Source organism: Streptopelia decaocto (assembly GCF_964273445.1).
Source record: "Streptopelia decaocto genome assembly, chromosome: 7".
Lineage (NCBI taxonomy): Eukaryota > Metazoa > Chordata > Aves > Columbiformes > Columbidae > Streptopelia > Streptopelia decaocto.
This window is the reverse complement of record NC_138661.1, coordinates 29,076,875-29,091,357: the sequence shown is the minus strand read 5'-3', so window position 1 is coordinate 29,091,357 and position 14,483 is coordinate 29,076,875. Positions and strand designations below refer to the sequence as shown.

The 14,483-nt window shown below is 39.0% G+C and overlaps 1 protein-coding gene across 3 annotated transcripts in view; it reads left to right on the top strand.

The window, feature by feature from the left end:
• Positions 1-13,874, top strand: part of NUBPL (NUBP iron-sulfur cluster assembly factor, mitochondrial) — an 83,729-nt gene extending 69,855 nt beyond the window's left edge. For all 3 annotated transcript variants that reach the window (XM_082058736.1, XM_082058737.1, XM_082058738.1), the window contains 2 exons: positions 2,848-2,930; positions 12,944-13,874. In XM_082058736.1, the coding sequence (XP_081914862.1) occupies positions 2,848-2,930; positions 12,944-13,006 (146 nt within the window). In that variant the 3' untranslated portion in view covers positions 13,007-13,874. The remainder of the gene's footprint in view (positions 1-2,847; positions 2,931-12,943) is intronic.
• Positions 13,875-14,483: the final 609 nt, after the last annotated feature.

Here is a 14,483-nt window from a genome sequence, read left to right as displayed (position 1 = left end):
GGCTATCTTTTAGTTTTCTGCATCTATGATGAGTTGTGATGGGAGCCCCAGGAGACTTCCACAGCCCCGGGTGATGGGGATGGATGCAAATGCTCTCCAAGCAGCTGAGTCAAACATACATTTAGATCCATGAGCACAAATGATGCACCGTGCCACTGGTCCCATAGGTGGTTTTGTTATTCCCTAAGAGGGCAGAACTCATTGTAATTGTATTTAATTAAGAGTAATGTGAGAGATTTACAGGGTTAGCAGGGGATGGATGAGATGTGTGAAGAAAAATGGAGTGAAGTTTGTCTTCAAAGTGGTAGTGAAAGACCAGACTAAGATGAAGAATAATGCCTTAAAGGTTAAATTTAGAATGACAGTACTTGATCTGATTAGTATGCTCCTCTTTCCAGGGATGACCATTATATAATAATGCCATATGTTATTGTAAGAATTACTGCTTACAGATTTTACATTAATGTATCCCAAATGGAAGTTTTATCCCAATGCTATTATTATTTGAATTCTGCCTAAAAGGCTTGAGAACTTATATGTATGTATATATATATATATATATATATATATGTAATGTTTACAATTACAATTAAAATTAGTATTTCTAAATTTATTTTGCTTATATTTTGCAACACCTGTGGCTGTTCTGTTTGTTCAACTAAGCACCTAGTCCTCTTGTGAAACCTGACATTTTATTTGCTCAGAAGTGGCTGCCTTTAATGATACTGAATAATTCCTTTATTTTGTTTATGACAGAAGACAAATAGCAGTTGCCACTGCACCTTTTAGTGTAGTTCATTATTTCATGTACTTGTGATTGTCTTATCTTTTTATTCTCTAAAGGAAAGTGTGCCAAGGGTTGTGCTGCTGATTGTTTCTCTCCCTGTCTCTGAAATTCTCCTATTTTGATTTCTATTTTTTTTAAGTTTGATGACCATAACTGTGACCAGAAAACTGTACCAATGATATACGTAATACTAACATGATAATTTCTGTACACTCCAGCCGGAACTTTGTAGATCCTAACTTTCTAAACTGTATCCACTAATAATACATGGAACAGTGACTCCCAGATTTTAAAAATTCTTCTTGTTTTTACTTCCTGCAAGAAATTAATTTTTTTCTCAGCTCCTTTCTTTGCAGTCAGCAATACTTGTTAGTATCAGAAAAATGTTTGATGGCAAGTTCCCATCACATTCTGTAATGCAGAATAGTGCAGGATCTTCATCTTCCTAAAATCCTTAGACCCAAACAGCTGTGCAGATGCTTTTGCTGTCTTTATGCTTCTGCTTAAGCATTTGATTTCTTTTTTTTTTTTACATTAAGATTGCATTTCGTCTTCACACGGGCACTTCTGCTCATACAAGCCCTGTTATGCTCCTGTAGAACCAGCACATCTTTCTAAGTATGAGGAAGAAAAGAGAGAGGCTGCCATTTTGTAGTAAAGTAGTTCTTTTTGTTATTCTCTGAGATTGTTATTAAGCTGATAGTGAAAAAGTATTTTTTCATTAACAAAACATCCTTGGGAAAAGAAATTGAAGGTTAATCTCTGCGTAAAATAATGGTAGGAACTAACTTCTGGGAGATTTACAAAGTTATTGTTATTCTATTAAGAATGTTTAAGGGTAAAAAAACTTTCAAAAGATGCTCTAAATATTTTTTTTAATAAATGAACAGACTTTTATGCCTAAAGAAATTTATCAATGACTGAAACAAATAACAAATTGAAGTTCTTCAAGGATTCAGCTCAATAATGATGGAGCCACAGCTTTTGTGTTTGTTATTTGTTTGGTTGGCTTTGTTTTGTGTGTATTTCTGCTCCATTTTGGTTCTGGTGTGTATGTTTGTTTGTTTGTTTTAATAAGCTGTGTCAATCTTTGTACAGTTTTTTAATGTTGTGGTTTGTTTTTTGTTTTTTGTTTTTTTCTGACTACATTGAACTTCAGTAATTTACAGTGGCCTTGGTTTGGGTTAAATAAATGTTCCTAAAGTGTGTGAATTAAACTGATGCATTTTTTGAGACCAACTGAGATTGGACTGTTCTGATGACATCCATCCATGATGGAAAATGTAGCTGTATCTTCCATTAAAAGGAAATTGGTCTTCAATTCATTCCATAATTATCTATGTAGCAACAAACTCAACGTGAGACCTTCAAGTTTTCTTTAGTGCTAAAAACCCATATTTCAGAAAGTATGTTTCAGAATGGAATGGGGCTGCTACCTGATTCTCCTTTAGAGTGTTCCTTTCCTCTCTGACAATTCCCTGCTCATTATACAAGCCGAATATAAAGAAGATTTGTATTGGAAAGAAGAATGAACCAAATAGTTGTCTACCTTTTAATTGGATCCAAGGCCTAGTAAGGACAATAACAAATGCTGTTATTTGGAAATTAAGTATTCAAAGAAGTCTTTGAACAGTGATTAAAATCTTAAAACAGCCCTGAAAAGAATATGCAATGAGGAGATAGGCTGAACAGTCAGTTGCATGATGAGCATTTGCCCAACACTCAAGCACTTTTTTTTTTGGTATGCAAAATAATTTGTATCTCAGCCTGTGTTTTACTGTGTATTTGAAGCAAAAAAGCAAGCTGTCTTCTCTCATAAATGACTACAAAGCACAGTCCTTCCTATTCAGAGAATGAAAAATCCAGAATATTATTCATTATGGAGGTGCAGAAATTGTACTGCAGCCAATTTTCATTTTAAATGCTAATTTTTTGAGATTAAGTTATTCGAAGACTATACTGAACTGGAATTTGATTTCAGAGTGCTTCAGGGCTATTTTAATGAAACATTTAAGAAATATTAAGCCTTCACAATGTCTATCTTGGTATCTTCGATACAGGTGACATTCCACTGCATGTTAATATACGAGAGACGTGTGACTCCGGACAGCCTGTGGTGATCTCGCAGCCTCAAAGTGATGCCGTAAGTTTGGTGCACTGCACTTAAGCCTGTTCGAAAAGAAATGTGTATCTGAGTGTAACTTAGGGAAATGAAGTAGAATAGGGTGGTATCATCAAGTAACTCAGGCCCTTCATTTTGGAATGGTGATTAACTGTTCTGCTTCTGTGGGTTTGGTTTTGTTTAATTAGTCTGAATCATTCAAAATTTGATCCAGGTTCAGACATGCCAAGAAGAGGAATGTCAGTGTGAGGCCTCATGAGACCTTGCAGCTAATGTGGATCCTCTAAAACTGTCAGTTGGGCCTTTGGTAGTTGAGTCTGGAAACTGTCAAAGGGTCCTATCAAAAGATGTTTGGAACAAAACCTGCATATTGTCAGTACCTGGGTTGTTTTCAGGAGGAAGTGGAGGAATTTACACCCAAGAGGAGATGGATTTTTCTGGGCCTTTACCATAACGTTCTATTGCCGAAGGAAAGTATGAGTTGTTGAGGTGATGGGAGTCAAATATGGAAGGCTATAAAGAAAAGCAGTTGCACATATAAAACTTCATTAATACTGTTAGAGTAAGATTTTCCTGGCTAGTATTTTCTCTCGTGCCTCTGCTGGAGTTTGTCCGCCAGGCTCTGTAGGGCAGGGTGTTGTCTGCCGTGTTGTGTTTGCACGGTCTGTGTCATGATACATCCTCACCCTTGACTGCTGCTTACACGTTACGTTAAAAACAGTGATTGATGCTGATCATAGATGGTAGAATCAATTAGAAATAAGGTAGAATGTACAAATAAGGTAGCCTTCTAATATCATGTGTGCTAGACACATGCTGAAATACTTTTTCCTTCCCACTCTTTTAAAGGAGAAAAAGGATAATCCAGTGTTACTAACATACTGATTGGGAAGCCGGAGGAACAGTGACGGTCTTAAAATTGTCATACATCATTTTTTTAAAACAGAAGCAGCAGCACTGTGGCATGTTGATTTCTAGTTCAATACGATATTTTTGCTAGGCTTGGGCAAAGCCTGTGCTGATCCTCTATGGAATAATGTAGTGATCTTGAGTCTAGATCCTTGTGAAAAGGAATCTTCACAATTAATATGGTAGTTTCCATCTGGGAAGTTTGATCAGCAGGGTGAAGGTTTGAATAAATGTGTGGCTTAGGTCAAAGTTGAAGCAAAACAGCTGAGCAAACCAAGATGGAAGGCTCACAGTATCTGAAATCTGTAATAACCAAGAGTCTGTAGCCTGCAGGATTATCAATCTAAAAATTCAGACATGTAGGATAGCATTCTGAAAATTAAAAAAAAGACAAGAAAGTCTGTTGTGTTGCCATCTGTTCCTCCTTGAACTATGTTTCTGGTAATGAAAGGAGTGGCTATAAGCACCATTTGTGGCAATTAAGTTAAATATGAAGAGGAATAGAGATTGACAAATATGTGTGACTCTGGGGAAAACTTTTAATATGCCTCTCTGCCATTGTGTCTGTGAGATAATCATTCTCCTCGGAGAATGAAGGTTTTTTTTTTTTTTAGATGTCACTAATCTCTACAGAATGAAAAATAATTTCCCTTTATCCCTGGTTTGCTTTTCATTTTAAAGACAGGGAATATTATTGTTGTTCTCTTAGATTTTAAAAGAAAAATTAAAGTCTTAGCACATAACTGATGGTTGGAGAGGTCATATAAGGTCAGATTCTAATCTTTAATACATGACACCCTTCACCATGTTTCTCAAGTAAACTAAAATTGTGGCTATTCATCCATGAACAATTACAATTTTTCAGATAGAGAACAATGTGCGCAGAGCTGCTGAAATTATCTCTGCTCTTGTCCTTTAAATGTACAGGGTTCTTTATACAAAATCCTATGCTGTTTTTGTTAGAACACATTTACAAATCAAATACAGAATCACAGAACTGAAATAATACCTAGACGATTCAAACAGCGGGGAATAAGGATGGTGATTGACTTCTCAGAAACCCAGCATGCTGTCACACTTTCTAAGCTCTGTCAAGACTAGAATAAAGGGTGTTTCTGAAATATGTTAGCTAATACTTTTTTTGCTTACGCACCTGCCATAGGGTTCAGCTTGCCTTGCTGATATAAAAAGTATAGTTCTCACTCTACACTAGAATTTTAAAATGTGTAAGCAAACTTGTCTAAATTTGTCATTTTAAAACTTAGATGTAGTTGGTGGAGAAGGGAAGCTTCCTTTTCACAACTGGCAAGGAAATTACTAACAACCAAAACAACCCTTCCAGAAAAAAGAAAATGACTTGTAGAATTGTGCGTGTGTGAACTTAAAGAGCTCTTCCTCAGGGAAGGTGCTGAATACATAAGACTTGTCGGCTTGCAGAAGGGGCTGACCATGTAGCTAAAGGATGGGAAGGTTTAATGGTTCTCTTTGGGTGAAGCTGTAGACATTCCCCAGGGAGAAATAAACAGTGCTGGGAAATGATTTTGCTCTCGATCTAACATTATCTACATTAATGTTTCTGTCAGCTTAGTTGTTTAAACTGTGGCTTATTTTTGACACTCTTCATTGAAAAAAACTTTGCTAGGTGCTGTACAAATGGAGCGTTGCTGTGCTGGCGTGTTAGGGGCAGGGGCTGCTCCAGCTGACAGAGGGCAGGCAGACCGCAGCAAGTGGGAGTGATCGAAGATCCTCTACAAGAAGCTAATCATTTCTTAGTTGAATCAACTGTGAGGACTTACCAGACCCTTCTGGAGATAATTGAGAGTCTTGGGAGCATTTTCCTCCTCCATCAAGCTGTGGAGGTAGATTGGCTGACTAGGGCTTCACTTTTTTCCTCCCCCTAACATATGAGAGAGTCTCTAGACAGCAAAGACTAATGAAGGAAAATCGGCAACACTGCTAATGGTGGAATAGGGAAAAAGGTAGAATATGGAAGACAGTAGGGAACAAGGTAGAATAAGGAAAATAAACGAGGAATCACTGAAGCCAGGTGGAAGCACTGAAGGAAAGGATAAGTAGAGGTTCCTGAGAGCTCTTCCATCTATGAGCACAGAACCCAGAGAGATACGGGACACTAGGTGGTTATCTTGTGAAGACTTCTTGCTAGAAACTTTTCCATATATCACAGCCTTGCTGGCACAGTGGATTTTTTAATACTTTGCTAGAACAGGCAGCTTAGCTGTGACCATCAAGCACCAAACTCCCATCTGTCTCAAGATCAAAGCAGCAGCTCAAGGTAGTGCAAAATACATTTGCTGTACCAGTGTGTCCATTCACCTTCTAAAAGCTAGGGAGTCTTGTTGGAATAGGTGTTTCAGGGAGGAGATGTGCTGGAGGCTGAGGCAAGCAGTAGATGTTTCTCATCTTCTTCTCTTGGGAATGAGGTGATTAAAAAAAATGTGGAAGAGAGATGATACACCTCAAAGGTTCAGCAGGGATAATGTATTCAAGACAGCAGAGAAATCATGAAAGAATGAAGTTCAGATTTCACCTTCTTCCCTTTCTCTGTTATTAAAGAGATATCGAGCCCTCATGGCAGAAAGTATAAGAAGGAAGACTGCTTTTGGAAAAAAAAAAAAAAGTCCAGGAAACATGTAACGGTCAGTTCCTTAGTGTTTACTTGCCACATATTGTTATGGAAAACATTTGGAATCTATTAAGGAAAAATACTTTGACTTCACTGTCTTGTGAAGTCTTGTGTCTTCACTGTAAAAATCAAGTGTGGTATAGTGGGAAGGTAGAGGAAAATGAAAGGGAGCAAACATGGTGAATCATATATAGCTTAGAGTGTTGGATCCCCAGATTGCGCAGCCTTTTGCAGGTATGCACAAACTTACATGCAGTGTAGTGCTGAATATGTGACTTGGGCAGGAGAAGAGCCCAACTTGTCCTGGAGCAAGGAAACCAGAACCTGTGGCTGGAAAATGTGCTTAATGTCATCCCATCCAGCTTGTGATAAAGACCAGTGTAGGATACAAACCCCACATACTTCTTGGGGGGAGTTTCTGTTAGCTGTCTAGTTCGCCTTTAACAACGTGAAATGTATTCAGCTCTCTTGCAGATTTCATTAGCTTGTATATATTGGTGAAGGATTTTGAGGCCACTAAGTTGCAGACAGATCTAGTAAGACGAGAGTAAAAGCCCAGTCAGGTGGGAAGCAGGGGCACAAAGCATCAGCCATCTGACGTAACAGGAGACGGTCGGTCTGGTTAAAAATCCCTTTTCAATTAAATTAGAAATGTTACAGGCCTTACTGTGGTATTATCCAAAGAGACAGGTGGAATTTGTATTCAGAAAGACTTTTTTTTGTAGAACTCCGTGAATGGGTAATGTGTGAGTAGGGTGAAAATATACAGCCTTTTAAAGCCTGCAAGAAATAGTTGGAGAAAAATTGTGGTAGTAGTAACAAATAATGTTTGCTGTTGTTTAGCTGTCATCAATAATTCCATTTAAAGAGAGGTCTCTCCAGTGTGTGGTGTCTTTAAGAGAAAAGCAAACCCTGAAGAAGGCTGCATGATATGATTTATAGTAAACCTTATCACCAAGGCTTCCTTTGAATGATCACAGTAACATTTGGTATGTGCAGGTTGAAGTCCTTCATTCAGGTTGTACATAGTACAATGCATCATCAGACACTCATTTATGCTTCACTCTGCTGAAGAAAATGCTGAGTGGTAGGATAGTCTGTTTGAAGGATGTTACCGTATTGCATCTGAATTGCACTGTTCTACTTAACCATGTTGGCGGGGCAGGATGTCTTTTTTGATGTACATAATGGCACCTGAGTGATGTACATGCATATTGGCACCTTGGGGCGAGCACTGTTTCCCAGCTGCGGCTCCCTCGGAGGATGGCTTGGCTTTTGCAACTGCTGAGATATGGGATTTACAGGAAATTTCCCATGAGCACTAAGGAATTTTTTTTTTTTTTGAGGTATTAGGTTCAGGAAGCATGCAGTTTACTTCCGTCTGCTCCATTTCATGTTGCAGTTTATGGATTGACTTTTATTGTCTCATCGAGTCCCCTTTCTGGGCTGAAACTTCATTACAGCTTGGCAGCAGTTGCAAATACGTGCAAAGAAGAATCCTATGGTAGAACTGCCCAGAGGAGATCAGAGTGGGAGAGGCTCTGGGCCTCTTGCAGCAATCATGAATTTCTCTGCATGGCATGAAGCTTTTATCTGAAGTGGAAGCTCATTTAAAGCTGTGTTTACCATCCTGCTTTTAGTGCCTTCTGAGCTGACCACAGTAAAATAAAGACATCAGAGGGCAGCTCCAGGCATGCACTGAAGGTTGGAGTTGTGTCAAAGTAACTAGCAATTTCCATGGAAATTAAAGCTATTTAAAAATCTGATTGAACTGGAAAATGGACTGTGGCTGAGCAAAAGAGTGTGCTAATAAGAAGAAAAGCTATTGTCTGTCATTATTTTCATGTAGATGCTGGCTAAGTCTAGTATTTGTCCTTGTGATAGCCATTATTTGATTAGTTGCTCATGGTTGCTAGCAATTAATAAAGTATAAGCCCCTAACAGCTCTGCTGAGCAGATTTCTATATCTTATCCTTTTTTACAGGTATAGTAGCATCCACGGCATTTGATATTCTAGACACACATGTCTGGTGTACTTGGCCTACATGCAGTTGGATCAGTATGCTTTTTCTGAGTTGCTGGTCTGAAGCTGTTTGTATGCAGTGGTTTGGGTGAAGGCAAATGTGGTATCAGCTGCTACCTGTTTTGACTTTGCTGATGGGTAAATCGTATTCTGTACTGGTGTGGTCATTGCACTAGACAGTGGAAGCCACTGCAGTGACCTGTTTGCAGGCCGAGATCTGCGCTTCAGTGAAAGGCAAAGTAGCAGGTCAGGCCAACACCATCCCTGAGAACAGGGCAGAATCAGCTCTGACCTGTCCGGTCATTTTGCAGTAATCCTAGCAGTGATGCATACTTCCATCATCGTTAGGATTTTTAGGAAGAATGAAATGCCGTAACTGAAATGCTCACGGTTCTCTGGGATTAACATAGGGCTTAATTAGATGAGCTAATAAAAAGTCTTGCAGTTTAAATCTACCCTGTGACAGAGTAATGAATCACAATGTTCCGATTATTTAGGCTAAGTAGGACTTTTCAGTCCTTTTCCTGATGAACTTCATTACGAGTTCTCCATTTCCTACTCCTGGATCTATGCTGTCATTAGTCACTTCATCATCTACAGTGCCCTCTCAGTCCTAAGGAGGTTTGTGATTTAAAGAATGCTGCACTCTTTTCTGGCAGTGTTTGTACCGGTGTTTGAGAGGTGAACAGTCTCTCACTGTGGCCATTATCCATCTCTTTCGACGCTTATCAGTGTCACCTTCCACCTCTACCTGTGCCCTCCCCAGTGCTGCTCTCAGACTCCATCTAGACAGTGTTCATAATGAACAAGTCTGGTCTGGTTTTAGGGCATTCTGTCTTCCTGTGCACTTCTCCTTCAACCTCTCAAAGCTAGGAGAATGTTTGGCTTCCAGCTAACTGATGTGTTACTGATAAATATAAAGTTGTCCATCTGCAAAAAAATTCTTTCAGAAAGACAGTCTACAAACCATTCCTTTAGAGCTTCCAAACCATAAAGGGAAAAACTGATCTGTAAAGTTCACTTTTATCCTATTGAAATGAAAGTGGTTGTGAGTGATGAATAAGAACTCATCCTTTACTTTTTCTTCTCTGACATTTCACCCAAAAAGGAAATAAAAAACCCTCTCAGTTTTAAGTTGCAGGCCATCTGTTTTTTGCTTGGTAATGAGGAAGTAAACAGGTGAACTGAGCTGTACTCTCTGTCCACAGATGCCACATTGCAAAGATCCTGAGTAGAAGACATTCAATACATGTTGGGTTGGTTTTGTGTAATGAAAGCATATTGGCAGTCACTGAGATTCCATTTAGACCTTTCATGGATGTTGATATATGTTACTGCTGGTAGACAGGGCCTTACAGCTGAATGATTTGTTCAAGGATAGGAAACTAAGGCTTGGAACAGTTGATTTTGTCAAAGGCAGGTTACTGGTGGAGTTCTGTAAGAACACGTATGAGATGCTGTTCTGTTCAACATATAAAGGTCTAGGAAGACAAAAAAAGGATGCTTGGCAGGTGAGACTGATTGCTGATAATACTAGGGCTAGGTAATACTAACATGCTGGCTACAAAGAGTTGCACCAGGAACCTCCTGTTACAAAGCGACAGATCAACTACTTGGCAAATGGGAGTCTGTGTAATGGCAGAGTTGTTGCCCAGATACTCATTAACAGTCTTTTTTTGGGGAAAAAAAACAAACTAGTTTATCGGGATCTTGACATAGGGTAATCAAGTCTCCCAAGCAGGATATCTGGTTGCTGTCTGGATGGTTGTGGGAGTCTGTTCCAAGGACCTTTGACAACCGTGTCTTTCACTTGATCAAATGAGACTCCATAAATGAATGGCTGGTTAGCTCAGTTTTAACAATGCATCTAGTCCCTGGTCTTATATGACTAGTGCAGCATACGCATGACCCTTTGCTGCTGATTATCTTGATTTATGTACAGAACATCTCCTATCTTAACAATGTACAAAACACTGTCTTATGTTACTATTTCTGCACATACAGGAACAATTTCTATGGTGTATTTATAATCCTGTGTACAATTTGGTCAACTCTGGAGCAGGAACAGCCTAGACAGTCTCTAGAAGGGGCCAGATTTTCCATGCAGGTTGTTTAATTGACTCATTAAAACGTGTGAATTGATCTGTGCAAAGCATAAGCTGCTTGCAGGACTCTTCAGGGTAGTCCACATTTGCCACCTGGAGAGTTCCTCCACTGCTTAGTCAAATACTTAACTGCGAAGCCCGCTTGACTTCAGTCAATCACCTCATTTCAGGTTGGTCCATTAACTCTTCTGTGCAGGTTGCTGGCTGGGGAGTAGCTGAACCATCCAGGGAGTTGACAATTTGGTGTGGTGGGTGTTGCACATGGACACAGCTGTGTTGCCCAACTGTGCTGCAGTTGTACCTGCAGGTCAAGTTTGAATTTCATGCTTGTAACTTAAGTTCCATAGTTCTTGCCACAAAGTCATGCGTATGGGAGGAAACAATTGAGTCTGTGTCGCGATTGAGAGACGGGGACGCCACTTGATACAAGCATAGTATCCACCTTTATTATTCAAAATGTCCGCATTTATACATCAAAAGGCGTGCGTGTCTTATGCTAATTGGCTAATCACCTTAACAGACAGGAGGCTGGCCATCCCCGGCGGGAACACTGGTCAGGCAGTATTCGCATAACAAGAAGACTGCCACTTCGTAGTCACAAACTGCTTCCCGCCTCAGGGTACAGGCACCGCCCCCGTACTTCGTAACTATGGCAACACTTAGCCTCACACACACGGCAAACATACAACAAACTAACTTATTAACTCTAAATCCAGACAATCCACAAGTCTGGTGTCTTAGTCCTTACAAACTGAGAAAATGACGTGACTTTAGTTTTAAGGTGATGTGAGCACAGAGACTACAAGGCACTGAGGCTGGGAGTGCCAGAACAGAAAACTCAGCAAGGCAGGAGTCAACCCTGGAGGAAAAGAGACGTGTCGAGGTGCCTGACCCTGCAAAACGCTGCTGCCTAGTTCAGCCCATTGATGTTTGGTGCTAGTGGACCAATTGAGAGACTGACCTTCTCTTCCTGCCTCTCAAGCTCTGGCTCAGGCTTTTGTCAGCCTGTTGTCCAGTTTAAAAGCTCATCAGGGATACAAGGTCTGTCTCGAAGTTAGAACCATCTAGGAGCACTGCAGGAGGAAGGACAGAGCAATATGGTAGGGAATATTGTGGTGATTTCTTCTAGAGAACAGGGAAGGTTGCCAATTTAGGCTCCATATGCAGATTTATTTGGGAAGACAAAGTACGTTGGTTACAGGCTAATAGAGAAGAAGGAAGCTGAATGGCAGGAGAGTTTTCTATTGAAATTTCTAATTTCTAACTCTGTTTCTACTAGATGAGCACAGAATGTGATGCACTTGCTGGAAATTGAAGCACGACAAATTCAAATCATAGATAAGATACATATTTTTAATAATGGAAGCAATCAACCTCTGGAACAACTTACAAGAGAGAGAGGTGTATATATATAAACACACACAAATGTACTCCTAGTGGCAAATCTTTATATCAAGATTGCAGACCTTTCTAAAAAGGCATGTTCTGTTTCAACTACACGTTGTTGAGCTTGGTACAGGAATTATTTGGTTTCATTTTGCAGTTTGTTCTGTGTTGGACCTTAGGCAATGTTTTTATCTGTGTCTCTTGGCATTAAATTTATGAATACTTGATGTTAGACTGGTCATGCGTCATGTTTTTAGAGACGTTAAAAGATGTATGCTTATTTGGGTCGCTTCTGTTAGCCTTACAGTTCTGTGCTCTTCTGCCCTCCAGCTGATGGTATCTGATGGTATCAGGTTGGTGTGAAAGAGGGATTTTGCTTTATGAATTCTAGTGTTGCAGAACTAGTTCTTTCTAATACCCACTTCAGTCTTTTGGAAAGATGTCTCTTTCTGAAAATACTTTAAAGTCTATATAGGAAATTCTGTAGTGTAGTCTAGTCTGTAATGTGTCTGTATATATATATATAAAATTCTGAGAATGTCGTTGTTTTCTCTGATTCTGTGTCTCAGTCCTGTGCATGAGGGATCTCAGTCTTCAGGGTGAGGGAAGTTTATAACCGACAGTACCTGTGGGACTGAATAATCTCCTTCTTCCTCAACACTTCTCCTCCAGAAGAATATTGATTCTGTTTGCTATTCAAGACAGATTGTTCAGTCAAGTTCTAGTCTCAGAATAATACCAAAGTTAAATTTTACCCCCCCAGCCCCCATATTTTGAACAATGTTTGTACTTATGTATCATGTACTTATGCATAATTTTAACTAAACAAAAAGCTAACTAAATTGAACCCATTTATTTAACATTTTCTTCTTTGAAGGTGTGTGAAAGAACATATACCTAATGAGATGTAAAATATTCCTTTTTATAGGACATGAAGGGTGCTAAACATATGTTTCTGTTTTTACAGGCTAAAGCCTATCTAAAGATAGCTTTGGAAATAGTAAGACGACTGCCAAAACCTCCTGCTTGAAGTGTTTCTCACTGAAACTTATACCAAAAAGTGATCTTTTGGTGTGACCAACGCAGAAGAGTCCTGCTACCTAATTATAAGGATGCCGTGGTTGGATTTTGAGAACTTTTTAGCAGTCACTTTACCAGAGGTTAAACTATGATTGTGATATTTACTGTTTTTCAAATCGCTGTTTGGCAATGTCCAAATGGATTGAAGTGTGCAAAAGATGATATACAATATTTAGCTGCTGGATTGTAACATCATCAGGCAAGAAGGGGCGACGTACATTTTTTACATGCATCCTGTTTTAAGGTCAAGAGTAAAAAAACAGCTGCTCCAGCCAAGCAGAATGGTGAGAGGGATGCCAGTGCATAAATAGTCCTTAAAAATGACATTTGCCATACTCTGATTTCTGTAAATTTGGTTCAGCTTTTTACTTGATTAACTACAGAGGTGACCTTAAGTTCTTCACAATTTTAAGAACCAAATTCAGTTAGGTAGCTGCAATACTTTTGTGTGTTCATCTTAAAAGAAAATTTAAAAAATTCTACGTATACTCTGAAGAGTTCATGTGATGGGTCATGAGCAAATTCATTCATTATTGGATAATGTTCGATCATGAGGCTGTTGAGTTTAGTGGAGAATGGATTACGTGACCCCGAGGCTTTTTTCTTGTCTATTTTGCTTTATAGCGGACCCAGACAGAAGACTTAGGTAACCCAGGTCTTCATAAAAAACAGATGTTGTGCCTGAGCTCAGTTTGCCAGGGGATGCAAATGATCAAGATAACTTAAATTTAAGAGTGCATATGCCAATTACAGTGCAGCAACTTGGAATTTGAACATAAAGATATGTTTTTGAAGTAAAGAAAAATTTGGTTTTCAAACTGTATGGCCTTCTGGTTTGTTTTTTGATTGCCTTATATTTCTGTGATTTTTATTTTTGTGTTGGTGTGTGGAAGTGGAATATTATGCCTTCAGGGAAGGAGTTCCCATTTACAATTAGATATCTGAGTTGACATTTAGGCTTTTTCATTTACACAATCAAGTGTGGGTATCTTAAACATACAGCTTAGCCAAACCATACTGGGAATTTAACCACACTAGAGAGTTCTGCTGTTGACCTCTGTGGGACCAAGATTTTCCCCGTAGTTCAAATAATTATTCATAATTCTGGATGTAGTTATTTTTTCTTATTGAAGTGATACAACATAAAAACTTGGTATACATTTACTTCAAGAATATTTAAGTAATATCTACCCAGAATTTACATGGGAAATCTAGACACGAATTATGGGTTGAATTTCAAGTTTAAGTGATTTTGTAAATGTAAATTATATAGTCTAAACCAGTTGTGGTTTATTTTTTTTTTTTGCTTCAAGTCAATCTCTGAACCTTCTCTCCTTCACCCTCTCCCACGAGATCTCATATCAGTGTTCAGCTTTTTCAGTAACATGCTATCCCAGGCCTGTGGAATTGACATAAATATTCACTTC